General features: G+C 44.5%; 2 protein-coding genes across 2 annotated transcripts; one reads left to right on the top strand and one right to left on the bottom strand.

Moving 5' to 3' along the window:
* Positions 1–3,145: 3,145 nt before the first annotated feature.
* LOC109764125 (serotonin N-acetyltransferase 1, chloroplastic) lies at positions 3,146–6,688 on the bottom strand. Its single transcript, XM_020322968.4, has 8 exons — positions 6,453–6,688; positions 6,289–6,374; positions 5,584–5,647; positions 4,439–4,625; positions 4,244–4,343; positions 4,005–4,105; positions 3,811–3,904; positions 3,146–3,522 (listed from the first exon to the last, which is right to left on the bottom strand). Exons 1-8 carry the CDS (start codon positions 6,488–6,490, stop codon positions 3,443–3,445), a joined length of 750 nt encoding a protein of 249 aa, XP_020178557.1. The 5' UTR covers positions 6,491–6,688; the 3' UTR covers positions 3,146–3,442.
* Positions 6,689–15,324: 8,636 nt separating this feature from the next.
* On the top strand, positions 15,325–17,558 carry LOC109764126 (uncharacterized). The gene has a single exon (XM_020322970.4). It carries the CDS (start codon positions 16,197–16,199, stop codon positions 17,424–17,426), a length of 1,230 nt encoding a protein of 409 aa, XP_020178559.3. The 5' UTR covers positions 15,325–16,196; the 3' UTR covers positions 17,427–17,558.
* The last annotated feature ends 5,771 nt before the right edge of the window (positions 17,559–23,329 follow it).

Here is a 23,329-nt window from a genome sequence, read left to right as displayed (position 1 = left end):
TGCCCCCTTCACGGTTTACTCCTCCGGTCATAGCGTCGTAGTGCTTAGGCGAAGCCCTGCGCGGATCACATCACCATCACCGTCACCACACCGCCGTGCTGACGAAACTCTCCCTCGACCCTCTGCTGGATCAAGAGTTCGAGGGACGTCATCGAGCTGAACGTGTGCTGAACTCGGAGGTGCCGTACGTTCGGTACTTGATCGGTTGGATCGTGAAGACGTTCGACTACATCAACCGCATTAAACTAACGCTTTCGCTTTCGGTCTACGAGGGTACGTGGACACACTCTCCCCCTCTCATTGCTATGCATCTCCTAGATAGATCTTGCGTGATCGTAGGAATTTTTTTGAAATTGCATGCTACGTTCCCCAACACCAACGCCTTGGACAGTGGCACTTCTGTTAGGTGTGAGCTCGTCTCGGCTCATTCCCGCAACCAGCGGCGCGCGCGCATCGTGGCGAGGCGAGGCGGGCGGCGAAGGAGGAGCGCACTTGTACCTCTTCTCTTCTCAAGCTCCCAATGGCATGTGGTAGAGCAGCTCTTATAAAGAGGTCCAACTTTTCTTCCACTAGCAGTATGGTACTAAATTTTCCACCTACTTACCATACACCTACATGGGCCTTAGAGATTTTTTTAGCATAAAACAGTGAAAGAGACTCTCACAGTGTTAATCTTAATTAAACTAAAGAAGCACTGTACGTCTTAGAGATTAACCAAGAATATTGTCAATATATGTCAAAGTCCATCTATAATTCAACAATGAATATGTTGCGTAACATGTGCGATGCTCCAAGGCGGACATGGATCCTCTGATGTAGCAATCCCTGCCTTTCGGTTATTGATATGTGGTCCCCCATGCTTGGTGGGAGCCATGTGTTAGTGACTCAATGGCAGCATAGGCCACTTCAGGGGGTCCCCATCCCTCCAAGGCATCGCTCACAACTCGTTTTGGTAGTGTTTGCCCATCAATGCACACGATTTAGAAATATCAATTGTGTGCGTTATGATGACATATCACACACACAACATTGTACCTTAATGTGTGCCCATTATCACACACAGTTTGCATCACAAAATCATGTTATGGTTGGGCCCACACGTTTCATTTTCCGGCACATGAGTTTATTTTTCTACCGTTTATGATGTTTGCATCGCACATAGTTCGGTCCAAGGGTGTGCAGTAGATGTGTTTTCTTAGCCCCATTCTGCAGTAGTGATGCATTCCGTGCGCCTATGGGGCACCCCGATTTGTACAAAGATTAATTAGGATATATGGACCTTTTGAGACAAAAGAATGACGGCGGCCTTAGATTTCGTGGAGCAACAACTAGAGGTGGATCGACAGAGAGGCATGCACGCATGCTAGCTGATGGGCATCAAAGTCAAAGTGGTCTCCATCATTAGTGGAGCGTAGATCGGACGACAGTGGTGAAAGTGAAACGGCTCAGCTTGATTAAGATTGTGCTAGTAGATATACATACTTACCGTTGCTGTGGTCAAAATGTGTGGCTACTGGCTAGTGCATGCATGTTGGCCGTGTGCTTTTGGGATATTTACCCCCAGCTTGATCTAATCCAATTTAACAGTCCAGAGAGATCTAGCTAGAGAAGGGTTTTTTCACCTTTATTAGTGACGCGTGATACATGACTAAGTTTGGAAAAAAGGATCAACAACAACACGGGCTGCTGGAAAGCTGGAAGCCCTGATCTTCTTCTCTTCTTCCTTTTGTCCCTTTGTTGAGTCCACGAGACTTGAAAGCTACTCAAGTTGGTACAAATTGATTCCGATAGCCTCATTAAGCTAAGCAGATTTGAATATGTGAACCTTTTGCTACTTGATAGCAGCTTTTCTTAATCAAGTTGGGAATCGTTGCACCTTTGCATCAAATAACATAAGACATAAGTTTTGAGAGGGTGATCTGCGTAACCACAACAGAGCTCATCTAACTTGAATACAGTAGGAAGACGAAATAAGTCTACAGTTCTAGGCCTTGGGGATCAGTAGAGAATGAGAGTAGTAGAGTGGACACATCGATGCCGTAAACAAATCTATACATAGCCTGTGATGGTGAGTGGCGAATATAGGTGGCTACATATATACTTATATGTAACCGCGCACCGAGAAAGCAAGATCAAGGTTCAAGTGGAAGCATGCTCATGCATGGGCTTTAGACAACGGTGGCAGCGTTCCCACTGGTAACGCGGTAACGCGGCGACACACTGACGCGCACACACCTCCCTGAACGAGACTATCATCGGTGGGTCCATCACCTTGTGCGAGATTCTAATTGTGGCCAGACTTCCCGGCCCCAGACGACGGACCTGCAAACCGCCAAGAAACATCATATCCTCGATCATTTCATCAGCTCGCGGGCTTGGCGCTGGGAATCGGAAGGAAAAACCGTCCGATTGATCAGTCGTTGCGAGTCACTGGTAAGAGCGTGTGATAACAATTTCTCGCCAAAAAATAAAGAGCGTGTGATAATAATAATCACCTCTTCTGGATGGTCGGGGTTTGTCAGGCTAACCTATCACGATTCACGCACCCGGTCGATCTTCCATTCCAGCTGCGTGATATGATATCACTGTCGTGGAGGGCGCACACTGTGTGTAGCCCGCACGCCATGGCAGGATTCCCGAGCAAGACAACGTACGTACTTGACTGACGGCAGTGCATAGAAAAACAAGCTCCCATCCCATTTATTCGGATCGGTTGGAGGCTGAAACGTGCAGACAACCACGGATCATATCGGTTGGAGTACTCTTCGTGTGCAATGGAGGATCGGTGCAGGATGGGCGAAACGGATAGCCACAAGATCCGGTCAAGAACGCACGCGCGCTGACCGCGTGCGAGCAGCGGCGGAGGCTTGTCGTTGACGGCACAGGTTGGCCGCCGGTGACACCAGCTGCATTGAGTGGCTTGGCTTGTCGGCCAGCTAGATGAAAAGCTTCCACGGCACGACCCAGCTCTCCAGCTTCAGTGGATGACGATGGCCAACATGAAACGAGACGATCCCATATGCATACATTAAAGAATACAGACGCTGCTCGAAAAATCTCACACGTTAGTGAGAAGAACAGTCGAGAGGCCGACTGATTGCCGGACCGACCGAGTGAACGGCGACGCGATGTGGACCAGGACATGTTGATTGGAAGAGCAATTTCTTGACTTCCACGGTATAACAATGTTCGGTGTGGCCGTCTCCTTCGCAGTACGAAAACAGCGATACTTTACTTTCCTAGCTGTTACAATACAGACCAACACGACTTGGGACAGCAGGTCGCACCAGATGTTGCAAATCGTATCAAGCCATCGACCCCTTGAGTCACTGTTATACACAGCTCAGCTCCTGGCAATATTCTTCTGCACTGGAGCAAACTGTGCCGGTCGTAGGACGTCGCTCTTGCGGAAACGAGACGGGTGCCCGGGCCGCCACCGGTGCTAAACTCTGGGGTACCAGAACATGCCCTTGATGCCCTGGGGGTCGGCTTCGAACCCCATGTTCTTGTAGAAGTCCACCACTGCAATTAATCAAGAGGAATCAAGGACCGCGAACAATGATTCGTTAGCAGCCTGATGAAACAGTATATACTACTGTGCCGCATTATCTGCATCCAGCTATGAACAAAACATCCACTTTCCCCGCTACGTCGCCCGAGCAAAATGCTATTGATGCGCTGCAGAATGTGTGTATACCCAGGAATACAGTTCTATCTAGCAATTCTACTTGGATTAAACAGGACCTGCAAATCTTGTATGCTTTTGACAGAAGAAGTTCCTGTGTGTTGTGTGGGGGTCGGATTCTGTACCTTTACTGTCTGCAAAGAGTGTGATGTTGCTGATGTCCCTCTGGAGCAGAGTGCGGATCACTTTCTCCATGAGTGTTTTACCAAGACCTTGACCCTGGAATGATTAAGTTCTAAGCCACTACAAATGAATCTTTGATACAACAGCTAGTAAAGGAGGACTCGAACACAAAGCAGAAAAGTCTACGCTAATTCACCTGATAGGAAGGATCGACAAGGACGTCCCAGATTGTAGCATTGAACGCATGGTCTGAAGTTGCCCGCGCCATACCAATCAGTTGCTTCCTCTCTTCTCCCTCTGTCAAACAACTTCTATACTAAGATGTTCGTCAGCTAGAAAAATGAATTTCTGCAAATAATCTTTAGATTAGGAAACTGGTTTAACTTATTCGCACGGATCACACAAGATCCGGTAACAATTAAACAATGCAAGTACCTGTTTCCGAAGACCTAGTTATTGAATGTAGTGTGGCGACCAAGTAGCTGTTTCTTAAGGATGCCGCTATTTTTGTCAGAGGTCTGCGTGGCCATCCTACCTATGAGATGAACATTACAAAACTAAAGATTTGTTGTAGGATAAAATCATTAACACTGCAGGACGAAACATCAAAGTGCTTTGAAGAAAGATCACCTTGTCACATAAGGCCTGGAGATCATATACATCAATATCACCAGCTGAAGAAAATAAGATCTGTTCTGTGCTACCATCAGGTAGTGTCCTTTCTAGGAGCACTAATTCCTCAGGTACAATTTCTTCTTCTTCAAGTGCTGTGGATAGTGGCTCTACTGTCTCTGTACTATTGCTAGTTTTTAAAAACCTGTGAAGCAAAAGCATTGGGTTTTTTCCCCATAAGGTACAAAATTCAGAAGCATGATATGCAACTATTGGATAATACTCTAAAGATATGTAACATGCAAGAAAGATTGTGAGTTTTCAGGCTTGGTGCTCAGTATAATATTTTGAGACTCCCTTGTTAACAACAACAACAACAACAACAAGGCCTTTAGTCCCAAACAAGTTGGGGTAGGCTAGAGGTGAAACCCATAAGATGTCGCGACCAACTCATGGCTCTGGCACATGGATAGCAAGCTTCCACGCACCCCTGTCCATAGCTAGTTAGAGTTTCTTTCCTCAACACTTTATTTGGGGTTCTATCATGCTTCTGTCAAGCCCGGGTGGAATCCCGTGCTCTCTTCGTTGGGGCAGTCACACTGGATCTAGCATACCCAACAGGGGCATAGGGTTTCTGTGGTGCAGCGAGCACGTTTTCAGTAGAGTTGCAGTATGGTGTGCTCTTCTGGCCGTGCTCAGATGTCCATTGGTTTGTGGGTGTTCAGGTGTTGCGTTTGCTGTGATGTGTGTGAGCTCTGGGCCTAGTGTGCTAGGCTGGTTGAGTCCACTGTATCAGTTTTCGGCTGGTTTTTCTACTTTATGGAGAGGTGGAGCTCCTGCTGCTTGCTCTGGAAAAAAGAAGATTCGAATTTTAGCAGGATCATTTTCCTGCCACCATGATTGGGTCCCACTATAGCAATGTTTGTTCTCATGATTAACATGTAAATTCTTAGATGTCACTGAATCTTTATCCTCGCCTCCTTTTGTCCCAGCCATGATAATGTGGGAAACCCGCACTTGTTTAATGGTTTAACCCTTTTCATCAAGGTGGGAAGCTCTGGAAATAATGTTTTTTTACAATAGTACATAGATGTTATAGTATTAGATATTTTTTAAACATAAACATAACCCAAATTTTTAAAAGGGTAAATAATGTACTTTACCCAGATTTGAGAGAGTCCCATAGGCCGGCCTTCAAGGACCAAGCTGTTGCAGACCGTCTGTTCGCTGCAATCAAAACATGATTAGCTTTGCAAGTACTTATTAGTTCAGCAAATAAACATTTATGCTTCATGAACAGGTCAATAGGGGTGACAGAACACATGACGAACAATGGCCTGCCAGCAACTAGAAGATGACAATATAACAAAGGCCTGCAAGTTCATTGGACATTAAAACATTTTAAGAGACGGTGCAATCAGTGGCCTCCTAGCAAGTACGATGATGATTTTTAAGCGCTAATCCACGGAGCCACTTTACCCACAAGATGTGCAAATAGCATAGCCCGCATTTGGGGATGGGTACAGCAACATGAGAGATAGACTGATGGCGTCTTCCAAACATTGACAGGAAATATGCAGAAGAAGAAAAAACATTAACAAGAAAGAGGAAAGTTTAGTATCGGCAATTCAGCATTGCTAGAAGCTATTCGCGGTGAAGTTTCCACATTAACCACCACACCAGTTCGATATATGTTATGGGCCAACAAAGAAAGGACCATTCCTGATCTATTTCAGCGTATCGCCGGCTTGACTCAGGTCCTTGTTGGCCTAACATTGACTCATCTTTTACACTTAAGTTTGCATAGCCCGCGAGTGCCCGCTGCAATGTACTGTAACTATGTGGAAGGGAAACAAAAGTGTATGTACCTTGGTTCCGGCTGTGGAAGAACCTCGGCGCCGGCACTACGCCCCGCGCCTCCGGACGGCACGCCGTCGGGATGCAGACGCCGCATCTGCGAAGAAAAGGAAGAAAATCAGCAAGAAACAGGTAGGGAGGGGAGCTTGACTTGATTTGATTTGGGGCTACGCACATGGAGGACGAAGGAGTGACGGCGAAGGCGGCCACCATCTTCGCGGGCTGCTGATTCCGGCGGCAGCTCGCGCGCTTCCGGGGAACAGGGGCGGGGTGGTGGGGAGAGGGGAAGGGGGGCTCACGCGCGCTGTATGCGGCTGCGTCGCTCGCGGCCAGTCGTCGCGTCGGGGCGGTGGATAAGGTCAGGTCAGGTCAGGCCAGGCGAGAGTGGGAGAACGGCAGCGAACAGCGCCGCTTTCCGAGCCGTGTTTTGCCGCACAGGCAGGCGGGCAAGTCCAGCGGCTGGCTGGTGTGAGCCCATTTGAGATTTTTTTTTAAATTTTAGTTTGGTCTGGTATTTCTTTTCACGGCACAAAAAAAACCAAAAAATGTTAAGTTGTAAAAAGTTTCTACAAGTATTATGGAACGAAGGGAGTAAATAAAATCTTGTGAATTCCCGAAAATACACTAATACAAAAAATGTCCGCGAATTTGAAAAAAAAGTGATCGTGAATTCGAAAAAAGTTCATAACTTTTTTTTAAAGTTCATGAAATCACAATATGTTTGTAAGATTCAGAAAAAACTTTAATGAAATCACAATATGTTTGTAAGATTCAGAAAAACTTCAACAAAAAATCATGGATCAAAAATATGTTCATGAAATTTGAAAAAATCACGAATTCAAAAACAAACAAATTTTGAAAATGTGAACTGAATTTTTGGAAAATATGATTAGTTTTAAAATTAAAATTCTCTTGAAACTATGAACAAGTATCAAAATTTCGAACATATTTTTCCAAATGAGGTCATTTTTTAAAATTTCAAGAACTTTTTTAAAAGTGCGAAATTTTTTGGAAACATGAGCAATTTTCAAAATTTCAACCAATTTTTTCAAATGTGTAAAATTTTCAAAACAAAGAAAATGAGAAGCAGAATAATAATAACAAAATATTCCCTCTAATCCATCCATACTAACTGTCGCTAATTTAGTACTCCCTCCGTCCCAAAATAAGTATCTCAACTTTTAGTACAAAGTTATACTAAGCTTAAAATAGTTATTTTGGGACGGAAGGAGTACAACTTCGTACTAAATAAGCGACAATTAATATGGGTCAAAGGGAGCATAAAACTGAAAACCCCGAAAAAAGAAAATAAAACCAACCCAAAAGCTTCCAAAACCGGCAAGGAAGCTTTTGGAACCTTCCCAAAATAGGCTGGCTTGCTAGCCCGTGTAGTGTGATTAATGGGACGGGCCGCTATGAGCCCGCGTAGGTAATCAGATGTTTAGCGACAGATACACAACATTTGTGGACTCACCACGTGTTTCCTGTATGATGCATGGCAGCTCCTATTCCCTAACCCATGCAAGGAATGCAAGGATAGTATGCAAACGCCCCCCCCCCCCCCCCCCCCCCCCCACGGACGGGCGGGAGAGACCCTATTTTCCCTATAGTTTTTTAATGTTTATTTTAAAAAAAATGAAATTTAAAATATGTTCATTAATTCAAAAATATTCGTAGAACTAAAAGTTAATCCTTGCTTTCGAAAAAATGTTGAGTTTTAAAAATTGTTTTTTATCAAGTTTACAAACGTTGTAAGACTTACAAAAATGTTGACAAATTTGAGAAAATGTCCAAATTTCCAAAAATATTCACCGATTTGAAAGATGTTCCTGGATGTAAAAAATCTTCATGAATTTAGAAATGTAACCGTATGTCCAAAAATGTTTCAAATTCCAAAAACAACATGAATTGGACATTTTTTCATGAATTCAAAACAATTACTGAATATAAAAAAAGTTCACTGTTAAAAAACAGGTCACGAATTCAAAAAATATAGCTGAATTTGAAATTTTCATGAGTTTCAAAAAAGTTTGTCAATTCAAAAAATTATCATGAATTTTAAAATTTCTAATTTTCAAACAAACATTTGCAGGTGCAAAAAAAATCCTAAAGTCAAAAAATTAGCAAATTGGATAAATTGGAAAAGCAAAAAAAATTGAATTTTTTTTTTTGCAAATCTACCAAAACTAGAAGAAACAAAACCGGTGGGAGGAAACTATAGCTAAATCATGTAAATGGGCGGGCCCATTCAGCATCTTCAGCGGCCAGGAGGTGCGTGTTTCCTCACTATCTACGACGGTATGTGGGAAATAGGAGATGCCATGACGCACGGGAGGGAGCTCCTAACCACTAAACTTCGACCGAATATTCGATCGATCGCAGGGACCTAAAATTCCCTCGCTCGCTCCAGCTGGTTGGATGGTTGACTAGTTGACCAGATGATCGATTAATTGTTGATTTTTGAATAGAAAGGAAAAAATCGCAATAAAAGTTCATGAATTAAAAAATGTTCATGGGATTTTAAAAAGAAGTGCAGAAACTTCTAAAAAAGTTCATCTATTTTGAAAAAGGTTCATCAATTATGAAAAAGGTTCATCAATTTTGAAATAAAGTTCATCGATTTCAAAAAAGTTCATAAAATTTGAAAGAAGTTCATCAGTTTTGAAAGAAAATCATGAAATTTGAGAAAAGTTCACCAATTTTGAAAAAGGTCAATGAATTTGAAAAAGTTCATCAATTTTGAAAAACAAATCATCAGTTTTGAAAAAAGTTTGCGGATTTAAGAAAAGTTCATATTTTTTAGAAAAAGTACACATATTTTAACAATCAAAAAATAAAGAGAGAGAGAAAAAAAGGCCAGAAGTAAAATGGGCCAACAAACTAAAAAAACAAAAACAGAGAAACCACAACGTTTTATAGCTGTGTTAAAGAAGTAGAATGAAGTATAAATATCACAATAGCTAACGCGTCCTGATGGTTATGACTGTGTGCACATTGCGTAGTGTTCTTGAGTCCGAGTCGCGACGGACGCATATTTTTTGAAGTTTAATAGTAGAAAAAAAAGGTGTAGATGGGCCAGCCCATGGCGTAGGGGGGAGTATGCGCCAGTTAGCGAGTTCGCCTGTAAAGGGAGCTTAAGGCGCCATATAAGAATCGCCATGCGTTAAATTGCAGGTGTAACAACGGACGCAAGCAGAGTAGGCCAGCCCATTTAAGGCTAGCATAGCCTTCTGATTTTAGTAAACTTCTGACACATTCTGTCCGGATTTATTCGGTTTTTGCTAAAACAAGGCTTTTATTCGGTTTTTTATTTTGCTTTTTTTACTGATTTGTTGGGTTTTCTATTCTGGTTCCCTCCTGGTTTTTAAGATTTTGTTTGTTATTTTTTTTCGTTCTACTTGTTTTCTGTGTATTTTTTTTATTTTTCAAACAATTCAAATTTTTTATAAAATATTCAATATCTTTGAAAACTATATAGGATTAAAAAAAATGGTTTCCAATTTTTTTAGATTTCCAAAAAGTGTTCATATTTTTTCATAAATAGTTCGAATTTCCAAAAAATGTTTATAATTATTTTAAAGTTTTTCCTAATTTTCAAAATGTGCTCATATTTTCCAAAATGTTCGGAATTTTAAAATTGTTCTTTTTAAAAAACTGTTAGATTTTTCAAAAATTGTTTGCATTTTCTAAAATTGATCAAAAATTGGATTTTTTTTATTTCAAAATTTGGAAGGATTCTTTCGAACCACTCGCTACGGTAACCTGCTCTAGAGTAACAGAAAGCAGTGCTACAGTACAAACCCCTTGGTACAGTGACGTGCTCTGTGGTGCGTGCTAATGGGCAGGCCCAGTCGGGATCTCCTGTCTGCATCGGTGCTCTATTAGCCTGGGTGTGGCACATAGTGGTCTTGACACACCACGGGGATGTGCCGTTTGGCCCTTTCCTGCAGATGGATTAGACGGGCAAACGAACTACGATTTTTCATGGCTTTTATTTTGAAAGATAGTTACCTCAACAACTCTGTACGACCAAATTTAGTGAACTCAAATGCATAAATTTTTGTTCTTATTTTTGCAAAAGAAGAGTGTAATATAGAGAACAATACTTTCTATTCAACTTCCTTCTTCTCCTTCTATGTAGTCATTTCCTTCTCCCATTGTTCAATTTTCTTCTTCTTTGCATTTGCTCAACAAATAAACTTATCAACCTTAGATTTTTTCCTCAACGAAGGAGGACGTCAAACACATAGAACATCTAGTGTGGTTTTACTTGTTTTCTTACCATTAGAAGGTGCATCTTCCCATGATTGATCTTCTTATGTACCATCCTCCGTTTTATTTTCAGAGCTTGAGTTGGTAGAGTACTGGGTTTTCAAGGTGCGGAGATCTCCAAGCAAGGAATTGCATGAATCTTCTGACATGACATGACGCCTATCTCTGCAGCTGAGTAGAAAGGATTGCACGATCTATCAAACTGTTTTGCAATAGGAATGCTTCCATGCTGCCATACGTGCATATGATAAAGTTATATTTTCTTTTCACATTTTTCCATCAATCAAGGATGTATTGTTGAGGAACCTCCTTGATTTTCTTGTGAGTGAGCACACATAACACATGCCTACAAAGAATACCTATGAACTCAGAGTGATGCCATAAATAATTAACTTCAAACTCTTCCTTGCTGAAATATACATGGTACACAATATATTTTCTCCATCCTTTTTCTTCCTCAGTTAGCACATCTTCGGTTATTTCATATGTTTCTTTTATCCCTTCCTTTTATATTAACTTCCGATCACAATACATCTTTTGTGTTATTGTAACGCCCCGGATTCGATGCGCCAGGTGTCTTTCAGTTATTCGCCGTCCTTGCCATGTCAGCTGCTTGCGTGTTGCATTTTGCCATGTCATCTTCTGCATTTCATCTGCATGTTTTTCAAAACTTGCATCCGTTCGGGTCCCGCCGGTTCTCTCCGTTGTCCGTTCTGAGCCCCGACACTCTCGCATGCGCCCGTCGCCCCTCTCAGTCCTTGTTTCGTGTGCGGGAGAAAAACGTTCTCGGAATGGCCCGAGATTTGCCGAGTGGCCTTGGTATAGCACCGACAGACCGCCCGTCAAATTTCGTTCCATTTGGAGGTCGTTTGATGCCCCAACGGTTAACCGCGTAGCCCGAAACCCCTCTCTCTTTGCAGCCCAGCACCCCTCCACCACAGCCCACTAGCCCATCCAAACCCCTTCCATGCTCTCGGTCGTTCGATCATGATCGTGTGGGCAAAAACCGCACCTCGTTTGGACTCTCCTAACTCCCTTTATCTATAAATAGGCCCTCCCCTTCCATTTTCGCTAATGAAACCCTAGTCCCCTTCCTCCTCACGCCACCGGACAGATCCCCTTCGTCGCCGGACATGTCCAGCCGCCGCCCCGGCCAACCATAGCGCGCCACGTCACCCCGTCGCCGTCTTCCACCGCGCGCCGCCGCCAGGGCCCGCCAAGCCCATCGCCAGCCCGCCCGAGCCCATCGGGGCCCGGACGAGCCCGCGCGCCGCCGCCCTTCGCCGTACTCCGCCACCGCTCGCCCGAGGTGCCCGCCGCCGTGCCGTGCGCCGCCGCCTCCGCCCTCCGTCGCCGGTCGCCGGACCCCGCCGCCGGAGCCTCGCCGGGCACGCATCCGTCGCCGCCGACCGTGCCCCTCCAGATCCCGCGCCGCCCGCGCTCGTCCTCCACGCCGCCCGAGCCCCGTCCGCCCGCCGCCGCCGGCGTGCTCTAGCCCCGCCGCCGTCTGCCGGGAGTTCGCCGCCCTCCGCCGCCGTCTTGCCGCGCCGGAGCGCCGCACCTCTCCCTCCGCGTCCCCACCGCCTTCGCCTCCTCCGCCGACGGTCGCCGTCACCTCGGCTTCCGCGCCGCCGCGCCGGAACCGCGCCGGCCCGCGCCTCTGCCGCCGTCCTCCGGCGAGCCGCCGCCTGCCTCGTTCTCCGCGCCAGATCCAGATCCGCAGGTTGACTTCCCCCCCCCCTCGAATTTTCTCCAAGTCCCGAAATTTTTAACATTTTGTTGCCATGTTCATTGCATCATATTTCCAGGTGTACTGCTCCGTTTTGCGCGTGTAATATATCTACATGTTCGTCATGAGATACTCTTCATTTTATTCCATTGTGCCATGCTCGCTTGAGATCATCTTGATGCCCTAATCATCGTTGCAAGAGTGTTATATGATGTTAACTGCTGTTTGTTATCAAAACTTGGTGATTTGTCTTTTTCATTGCATTTTGTGGGTGCATCTTATGAGCATGAGCTCTACATGTGTTTTGAACTAAATCATGCCATCTTTACATAGGTGCTAGTCTTGTATTTTTAGGATATCTGTGGTGACTAGCACAAGTATGCAAAGTAGCCTCCATGATGTTGCTGATTTCTGTGACTTAGTAATTTCTACGAAGTCTGAGTCTGTTATATTTTGTTGCCATGTAAACCTGCTGCTACAAGTCATTCTATGCATAATCTGGAGATGTTCACTAAGGATGTTTTGTTACACATGTTATGTTCTATCCATCCATGCCCTTGTTTGCATTTATAGCCTACTGTAGATTGTTGTAATCTTGCTCTACTTTTACTATAAAATGTTCCTGGCAGATTGTTTACATGTTAATCAATTTTGCCATGGTTGTGACTAGTGATCCATGCACCCTATGACTATGCTATTGCCATGCTTAGCTTCATAATTATGCCTTCTTACTGCTGGTTACCTTGCCATGCCATGTAATGCTCTGTGGTGAGTGGTTCAAGCTCACCAACATGCCTACTTATCGTTATTCCTGCCATGCTCTGTTTTTCTTCGAAGTCTGAATCTGTTTATGTAACTTGCTATGTTTACATGGGTGTCATCATATCGTCTCTGCCTTTTAGGCTCATGTTCAGTAAGGGACTTTTGTTCTATGCAATTAGTAGATTCTTTCCATGCCTTTGTTTGCTATGATCTGTTCCTGTAGCATGTTGTTTGGTAGCTCTAAACTTTGCAACCTGATATTATTTCTGTCATGTCCAGTAATTTCTGGCAAGTCTGTGAAACTGTTATTATTTGCAATCTTGCCATGTCCTTTTGAGCATGTTCTAGTGATTTATGGAGATAGCTTAGTGTTCATGTTTTGTCATGCTTTACCTGTACATCATGTCCATGCCTTTTATTTTCATGTTGAGTTGTTGTAGCATATTGTTTTGATGCTTGCTAAATGCCTAGTTGCTGTTTTGGACAGATTGTTGCTATATCTTGTTTGGAGTGTATGTGTTGCACCGTTGCTCCGTTTTGAGCATGCTCTATATGAAACTTGCTTAGTTTTGCATGTAGTTTCATATTATCATGTTGCATCCTTGTTTCGAGGTGTTTGCTTGATGTTTGTATGCATTTTGCATCAATGCCATGTTTAACTTGTTTTGCTCATAACTTCTAGGTCGTAGCTCCGAATCTAATGAACTTTATATGTAACTTGACTAGAATTTCGTGTAGATTGTTTTGGTGCATCTTAACTTGCTGTTTAACAACTTGAACATAAGGTTTATTCAGATCTGGACCAATTTCGAAATTTGCATATGAGGACTTACCGGATTTGTTATATGTTGTTTCCGGCCTCATTTAAACTTGCTTTGATGTGTTGCTCTTGTATGCATCATCTCTTGCCATGAGTAGCTTCATGTAGCCTTGTCATGCATCATACTTGGTTGAGCATCATGCCTTGTTATGTGTGGTGTGTTTACCTTGTTGTGTGCTTCTTCTCGATAGTTCCCGTGTTCGTTGCGATCGTGAGGATTCGTTCGTCTTCGTGGCTTCATCTTCTTCATGGACTCGTTCTTCTTCCTAGCGGGATTTCAGGCAAGATGACCGTCACCTTGGATCTCATTACTATCATTGCTATGCTAGTTGCTTCGTTCTATCGCTATGCTGCGCTACCTATCACTTGCTCCTCCAGCCTCCCAAATTGCCATGAACCTCTAACCTTTGTCACCCTTCCTAGCAAACCGTTGTTTGGCTATGTTACCGCTTTGCTCAGCCCCTCTTATAGCGTTGCTAGTTGCAGGTGAAGATGAAGATTGCTCCATGTTGGATTATGTTTATGTTGGGATATCACAATATCTCTTATTTTATTAATGCATCTATATACTTGGTAAAGGGTGGAAGGCTCGGCCTTATGCCTGGTGTTTTGTTCCACTCTTGCCGCCCTAGTTTCCGTCATACCGGTGTTATGTTCCTTGATTTTGCGTCCCTTACGCGGTTGGGTGATTTATGGGACCCCCTTGACAGTTCGCTTTGAATAAAACTCCTCCAGCAAGGCCCAACCTTGGTCTTACCATTTGCCTACCACCTATTTCTTTTCCCTAGGGAGTCGCGCTCCCGAGGGTCATCTTTATTTAGCCCCCCCCGGGCCAGTGCTTCTCTAAGTGTTGGTCCGAACCGAGCCGCCTGCGGGGCCACCTCGGAGAAACTCGAAGTCTGGTTGCATGTCAAAGTGTGTCATACAAGGTATGGTTGAGTTGAAGAATTGAAAATAGCAATATTCCCTTTCTCAACTCTATTACAAGAGCATTCTCGTATTGGCCAACAGAATGCTTCAGTATATTTTTTGCACAAGTCCTCTCCTCTCACTTCGCTCGCCCCCTCCAGCCCCGGTAGCCTTCCACCACTTCGACCCTTCCTCGATATCGACGCCAGCCTCTCCCGTGATCCAACAACCCCCTAGTCCATCCCCTCTTCTTCCTCTAGATCCAATTGGCCTTCTCCCCTTCTCTCCCCTTCCTCCATCGAGCCACGCGGCAAGGAGAGGAGCCCATCGGTGCATGCTACATCCACCATGCGGAATTCCTACAAGGGTTTGGCCTTCACCACCATCCCTTAACAATGCAAGGTTCATGCTTCATCATATTAAATTTTCTTCTCTCGGAATCAATAAGCTTATTTGCACCAAGCTTGGTTTACAATGGAAAGAACATGTCCATATAGCTTAAATCTAGCAATACTTCTCTAAAATGGACCAGCATGTCCAGTCAGCTCAACATATTCTTCTCACTATATCTCTCCAAACACAGGAACAGAATCGACCCATTCGCTTCTACCTCTACCAAACACAGAAATAGAACCGATCAGTTCCTTTGAAATGAAACCATCACATTACATTTCTTGGTCCCCAAACCAAACACACTATTAATTTCACCCATAGAATAATCTCCTTAGTCTTTATTGTGATGATGGGAAAGCTACTTGTGAATAACTTGAAGATTCCTGGCTCAGGGCATCTCCAACAGCGAGGACACACTAAACGTTTGTGGACGCATCCGCGGATTCGGATACATGAGCTGGCCACCCAACACCGTGCACCAAACATCTGGCTCCGTTTGCCAATGTTTTTTTTCCTATGTCTGCCACACCCATATATAGCATAAATAATTCTTCAAATAGTGCAAAAATTCAAATGCAACAATAGTTCAAATATAAATATTCATTAAGTTTTCAAATAAAATAGATGGAATTTTGGGAGGATGGTACATCGATCTTGGAGGGAGCGGATACAGAACACGTGGGGGGCCAAGAAAAACATGGCTCCAAGTGGAATTTTGGGTGAGCCGAAGGTGTGAGAGTCCTACGTGGCTACGTGGCGGAGGTTCGGACGCCCATAAATCTCTAATTCGGTGTCCGTTTGCAAGAATTCGGACGTGCATAAGCATTTATGGACGTTCACGGCACAATGCACAAAATGTCCGGACATCACGGTCCCAACATTTAGGGCCGGCTTGGTGTACCCCGATGGAGATGGAGCCTTAGCAAAGCGCGCATATCCTCCGTGGTCCGTGTAGGCTCGCTCCACTCACCGGTCACCACACACACACTCGTCACAGGAAAATTTGTGGCGTGAGAAGCTGGGCCGAGCAGAGCATGGACGGACGCAGAGCAGCACCGCCGCCGGCGTCGCGGATTAGTGGCTGGCACGCCGACGACGAGTCCGAGCTGGGCGAGGAGGAGCTCGGTGTCTTCACCGCCGAGCGCTACTTCAACGGCGCCCTCGCCGCCGAGGAGGCTTTGTGGTGCGACCGCTCTTCGTCGTCGTTCTCGTCCGCGTTCAAGACATGGCAGCACGACGGGTCTGCCCCGACGCCGACGGCTGCCACCAGCTCGTCGGAGGCCAGCTGGAACAGCCGCTCTGCGCTTCTGCCTAACCGTCCGGCTATCGCACCCCCCTCGCCCGTTGAGAGCAAGCCGGAACCGGATTCCAGGACAGAGAGTGATGAGACCGGAAGAAAGGCACGCCCGTCGTCGTCTCACCTGCGGCGTTGGCTTCTCGGCATGGCAGGGCGTGCCTGCGCCTGGGGCGACGGCGAGGAGTCGATGAGCACCGACGACCCGAGCCGCCATGAATTGGAGGCCGGCTCCGTTCACGGTGGCCAGAAACGCAGTCCCGAAGCGGATGCGGCGCTGCCAAGAATGACGAGCAAGCAGACCGCCGTGGAGGACGGCACCACGGCGAGGGTGATGTCTGGCAAGAGGGCCGACGACGGCGACGCACCACTTACCCTGCTGGTCGCGGAAGCTACGCACAGACGAGCTGCAAACTCCGGCGAATTGTCCATGAGGATGCTGGATCCGGCAGCCAACGCGTCGTACAAGTACAACGACCGGCTCCGGCGGGAATCGTTGGACATGTTTCACCAGGCAGGCCAAGGCTCTGCCATTACAATCGTCGCGGGAAGCACGGCGTGGGGTGGTGCCGCAACTGCAAGTGCAGGCGGCGGTGCCAGAGGAAGCCCCGAGACACCAAGCAGGAGGCGCGACTCCGGCGATCTCGAGAGCGTGTGCCCGCCGAGCGAGGCGAGCGTGGTGTGGAGCGTGGTCACCGCGGAAGGCGCCGCGTCCGGCAACTTCTCCAGCGCGGCCTCGGGATGCCACTATTACTTCAACGACGGCGACGGAGAGACGACGCGACACACGGCGGCAGGAGGAAAGATCAACCGGAGGAGACGAGGCAACGGCAGCGGCTTGCTGATGGGCTGTATGTCCAAGAGGGCCGTCGACGCCGTCGGCTCCGCCTCGGACGTGCGTCTACCGGCCGGAGGTAGAGCCGGCGCCGGTGGCGAGGTGAACGGCCGAGACGTGACGCGCCGCCGGTAGGTGTGCTCGGTTTTGGTGTATGCGACGATTGAGATGTGGACTTGGATGCATGCATTGCATGGACCGGTGGATGTGTATATTTTCTTGGCAGGTAATGGATCATTTTTATTTGAGAAACAGAGGAGTAATTGCGATAGGGATGCGGTGTGGACGTTGCTCTTCAAAGCTGCCATTATCAGTGTACAGGCGTACTGTGCACAACCATACACGCGGGATGCTACATTCACAATAATCGTGGAAACAATTTTTGGAACCCTACAATGAACTTGGTCTACATGACGTTCTGCGTACTGTGTAAAACGTTGGTTCCTTCGCAAATAACGAACAACAGTCCAGTCGGACCGGTCAAATCTGTCCTCCTGTATTCCACGAACAGCGTTCGAGTGCGCCCACTTAGACTAGTCACAGTGAGGTGTTACTAGTCTACATTACTACCTCCACAGTGGGTAGTAACATATGTGTTGTGCCATGCATCACTTCATTTATTACGTTCTAGACTCATCTTTCTTAATATGTGTGATGTTACAGTAACTAGCTATGTTATCACATGCCTCTTTTTTTATTAATTACATGCCACATCATCTATTTTGTTTAGATAAGTGTGATGTTACCACTTATATTATTTTCACTGTGGATAGTTTTAGAAACAAGGTGCCCCAATTGTCGGGAAGCCACACCTCTCTTATTTAAAATTTTATATTTATTCATATAAATCCATGCACATAGATCCAGCGTAAACTCAAGATTGTGGTGTTTTTGTCATTTAGCTTTATGTGTGTTTTCCAGATTATACTCCTATGGAGTATTAGTGTTAGCACCAATGATTCTGTTTGGAAGAGAACTTCCTCTTTGGTTCGATGCATTTGTCCTATTGATTAAGTGCTGTAGGAGGCACACCCCTGAGGCCCTGACTGAAACAGTTCAGTACCTTATCTTACTGTCATTTCTGCTCTTACTGTGCAAGTTCTTACAACAATCTTGTGCTACTGTTACTGTTTACTCCTGTCAAATAAACTACTCCATGTCAATATTGCTAGTGTTTATTCCTGTCAATAAACCTTGCTAGGTGAATCTTTTCCATTAATTAAATTTAACTGAATTTATATTACTGCACCGTGGAGTAGTTCAATGATCCAGTAGTTCTTATTGGGGTAGTTAAATGGTACTCGTACAGTACTTGGTGTAGCTTGGTGTTAGTACTTGGTCATTGGCAGTAGCTTGCAGTATTTGTAGCTACAATTAACTGAAGAGATTAGTGACACCAGTAGCTTGCAGTATTTGTAACTATAGTTAACTGAAGAGATTACTGCTTCAAGTGACACCAGTAGAGATTAGTTGGTGACATTACTACTTGAAGTGACATTACTTGGTGTAGTACTGCTTGGAGTAGCCTGCTTGGAGTACTTCTTTTCATGGAGCTGGTTGCAGTAATTTCTGATTTGCAGTCAGATTAGCTTGGAGCAGTAGCATTGCTTGCTCTGCTATTCTCTTCTCTTCTCTTCTTTTAATTAAAATTAACTCAACTTTTCCTTTTAAAAAATTAGCTGAAACTTTCCAGTTAATTAAAATAACTGAAACTGTTCCTTTAATGCATGCATAAACTTTTTTAAAGATGAATTGGAGTACTCCTTTAATGAAGGTTTTGTGTACTCTACTGCTTGCATCGGTACTCTTAAAAATAAATGAATCTTTTCTCTCTTCTCTTCTCTTTGTCTGCTGGAGTAAACTTTTCCAGTATACTCCTAGGGGTAAACTTTCTCTACTGGTGTAGGAATTGCTCTCAGGAGTAGCAGTAGTGATTTTTTTAACAGCAGCAACAACAACAGGTCCTTTTCCACTCCTCTCCTCTTCTATTCCACTCCTTTCCTCTCATATTCCTCTCCTAGTCCTTTCCTTTAACAGCAGCAACAACAATACGTGCTTTTCTTTAATTAATTAAAACTAAAGGATTATGGATTATGACACATACTCCTCTCCTACTACTCTCCTAGCAGAGAATGATCATACAAATGGAGTATGGAGTAAAAAATACATGGAGTAAAAATACTTGGAGTAAAAGTGCAAAATTAAATGGAGTTACACATACAAGTGGAGTTAGACATACTCCAACATACTCCAACATACAAATGGAGTACTAAAATATGGATTATTGCAGACATGAAAATCATCACAACCTCATCGCAAGCATCATCACTAGCATCACAGGCTCATCACAAGCATCATCACTGGCATCACAGCCTCATCACAAGTATCATCACTGGCATCACAGCCTCATCACAAGCATCATCACTGGCATCACAGCCTCATCGCAAGCATCACAAGCATCATCACTAGCATCACAAGCATCATCACTGGCATCACAGCCTCATCAAAAGCATCACAAGCATCATCACTGGCATCACAACCTCATCACAAGCATCATCACTGGCATCACAGCCTCATCACAAGCATCATCACTGGCATCACAGACTCATCTCAATCATCAAGCAGCACAGGCCTCATCACTGAACCCTCTCCATTAGCCCTAAGTTGTGTAGGGCATTTGCATACACCTCTGGAGGGCATGATAGTCTCGGAGGTAACTGCCCAAGACCCTCAAGCCTTTGTTTGTTCACATGGGGTATTTTATACCCATTGCCCCCTGCATGGTTCAGGATCTCAATCATGCATGTCTGCAGAGTTAGGAAAATTCTGTTGAGCTTGTAAACCTCGTAGCCTTCAAATTCCTCCAAAACACCCTTAATAAGGTCTTCTAGTGTTTTAGGACTCAGACAATCTGTCAAGGAAGCGAGTTGAAAAACCCAAGGTCAAGCACATTCAAATCAGGACTGTTGGCAGGTTGTTGTATTATTCTGATGTCAAGTCCAGTTTTTGCGACGGCTTCTAGAAATTCTGGGTCATCTGGCAAGATATGGGGCTTAGCATTATCCTGCTGAATATAGATGGTCTGTCCAGCATCACTTTCGGGCCAAATAGCTTGTATCGCTGGCAAGACCTTCTCTATCAGGAACTCCCTCATCACTTTTCTGTCGACCTTTATTGATTTTGTCTCTATTGTACCTTTGGACCTGTTGTCACTTCTCCTTTGAGCAGGAACTTCTTTCACGAATGGCCAGATACCGATTTTCCCAGAGAAGGTCACGTTTCCTTCACTGTCCCACCTTGGCCTAGCAACGGCCATTAGGAACATCACCTTGCCAATACAGTTGCCATGTATAAAGCCTCGTAGGCTCTTCCTCCCCATCCAGCAGATAATATGTTTTATTCTTCTTTGTCATGTTAAACCACTTTTCGTCGATATGGACAACATATGCATAGTCTTGAACTTAGGCCTTGCAGTTGCTGTTGTAGCCTCATCAAGCATCGACAAACAAAATTTCATCCTATCTTTCTTATTCTTGTCCTTTAGAGCTGGCTTCACATAGTTTGTATGCCTCCTTATCAAGTTTAACATGAACTTTCTATGAAGTGTGGTAGGGCTACATCCCAGTTGCCAGGCAAGTGACCTAATGGTAGACCTTTTGTTTAATGGGATCGTTAGGATTTTTTCTAGGTTAATGTCCTTAGGCTTTCTTCCAGAATTTCCTTTTTTTATTAGAAACATCCACCTCTAGGCCTTCTCTAATTTGCTTCATTGCTTTCCTCCAAATTCTTTGTATATTCCAAACACCCACTCCAAAAAAATTTGCAATGTCTTGCTTATCAGTTCCCAAAAAAGTGCCTCCTCTACTCATACACAGTGTATGCATTGCCTGAGATTCGATCGTCAGTATCCTGATACCTTGTTCAGTCTCGTTACTGGCAATTCTCTTTACTCGTTCCGTAACACATCATCCTGTGATCAACTCCTTGGTCACATTGTGCACATTATGATGATGTCCTACCGAGTGGGCCCAGAGATACCTCTCCGTTTACACGGAGTGACAAATCCCAGTCTCGATTCGTGCCAAACCAACAGACACTTTCGGAGATACCTGTAGTGCACCTTTATAGCCACCCAGTTACGTTGTGACGTTTGGTACACCCAAAGCATTCCTACGGTATCCGGGAGTTGCACAATCGCATGGTCTAAGGAAATGATACTTGACATTAGAAAAGCTCTTAGCAAACGAACTACACGATCTTGTGCTAGGCTTAGGATTGGGTCTTGTCCATCACATCATTCTCCTAATGATGTGATCCCGTTATCAACGACATCCAATGTCCATGGTCAGGAAACCGTAACCATCTATTGATCAACGAGCTAGTCAACTAGAGGCTTACTAGGGACATGGTGTTGTCTATGTATCCACACATGTATCTGAGTTCCCTATCAATACAATTCTAGCATGGATAATAAACGATTATCATGAACAAGGAAATATAATAATAACCAATTTATTATTGCCTCTAGGGCATATTTCCAACATGAATCACCCCCTCCCCCTCCCCTGGAAGATTTGTAGAGGCATGCACCTGCGGTCGATCTACGTCGTGATATGAGAAGTTGTTGTGGCGGAAATTTATTGAAAAACGGATGCAAATTCGTAATCCTCTGAATACGAGACAATATACACATTTATTCTGTACAAATACTTTTGTCTGAAGTTGTTATACATTTTTCTACCTGTCCATATGCTGCATCCCCCGTTCTGTTACATACCCTGTTACAGGAGTTCATCACATTGTCCATCTTCTTCTTACTTCGCCCCCTTCTTGCAGTTCAACATGTCCATACTCTTCTCATTTGCCTCACATGTGTTTTTCCTTACAATCCTTTAACCGTCTACATTCTCTATTGCTTTTGCTTCTATTCAATTTATTTCCTTTACGTGATTCATACTCATCAGTTCATGCACTTCTGTCCATTGCAATGAATATCCATACACCCTTTTTGCATGTTTTTCATTGTTGTACAATACATGACATCGTCTGTCAAATATCTATCTGTCGATTAGACAATGCAATCCTTGTTGATCTGAAACTCCGGGAACCTCTCAATACCTTTCTAAAAAAATGTCTTCCACATTTCGTCCTTCCAACTGCGATGACTTCCCTAACATTTGATTTGATTTTCACTCCTATTGTTTTAGTTCGTGTTCTATCCCGTTCGTTTGTAAAAAACTTACGCTATCAATTCAATTATGTCCATCGAAACTTCTTTCCGTTCTACTTTCTGAAAATTACCTGCTTGCGCGCACAGACATAAATTTTTATTCAAAAGTGCACCCAACCAGTCACCCCTAGTTATCAAACATTTAGTTTTGGGTCGCAATGCACACACGTTTCAACTTCTCTCTGACTACTCTTTTCCCCTCCTCTTCCTTTCCACTGTGATCCTGCAGATCTACTTTCTTGAGATTGCTACTTGACATTCCTCCCCAGCGGTTGCTGGATCTCGACGGCTTTAACCATCGACATGGTCTACAGGTACTGTCGCTGGATCTTTGCATTCTACTCCAACTTCCCGCTTCGAAGGAAACCCCAATGAAATTTGATCCAGTTCATGAAATGGAGGTAAATTACCAGTATCACTCTTCAATGTGCTCTCAATCAGACCCCAATCTTATTTTGTCTTAAATTGCTTGTTGATGCATTTGCAGTGCCCAATCTGTTACGACCTCAAAGGCTTGTGTGGTGGTGACCACATTGTTAAGACAAGTGCTTCTCCCTCTTTTTCCTAGCAGACTACAAAAAAAGAATGTCAAGTTTTGAATTATTGTTCAAATCTTGTTCCTGACATTTGTTCCTGACATTATTCGTAAGCATGTGCATCAACAATATCTCCGATTCAATTCCTGTTCACTCAACAAGATGTTCCCTGAACAAAATATAGGTCTAGCTTATGTCCAATTCACCTTGCTCTTCCTCTTGATTGCAAAGTTTTCCTGATTAGTCCAACACAGATTTCTTTCAACCCACAA

Source organism: Aegilops tauschii, chromosome 1 (assembly GCF_002575655.3).
Source record: "Aegilops tauschii subsp. strangulata cultivar AL8/78 chromosome 1, Aet v6.0, whole genome shotgun sequence".
In the NCBI taxonomy this organism is placed as follows: Eukaryota; Viridiplantae; Streptophyta; class Magnoliopsida; order Poales; family Poaceae; genus Aegilops; species Aegilops tauschii.
This window is presented reverse-complemented; position numbering and strand designations above follow the sequence as displayed.

Bases quoted from the DNA above. Each gene is read 5' to 3' on its own strand.
- LOC109764125 (XM_020322968.4), bottom strand. From the start codon at position 6,490: ATGGTGGCCGCCTTCGCCGTCACTCCTTCGTCCTCCAT. The intron at 5,648-6,288 runs GTACATACACTT...TTTTGATTGCAG, and splicing joins CTTCCACAGCCGGAACCAAG to CGAACAGACGGTCTGCAACA. The intron at 4,106-4,243 runs GTACTTGCATTG...GTTGTTTGACAG, and splicing joins AACTAGGTCTTCGGAAACAG to AGGGAGAAGAGAGGAAGCAA.
- LOC109764126 (XM_020322970.4), top strand. From the start codon at position 16,197: ATGGACGGACGCAGAGCAGCACCGCCGCCGGCGTCGCGGATTAGTGGC.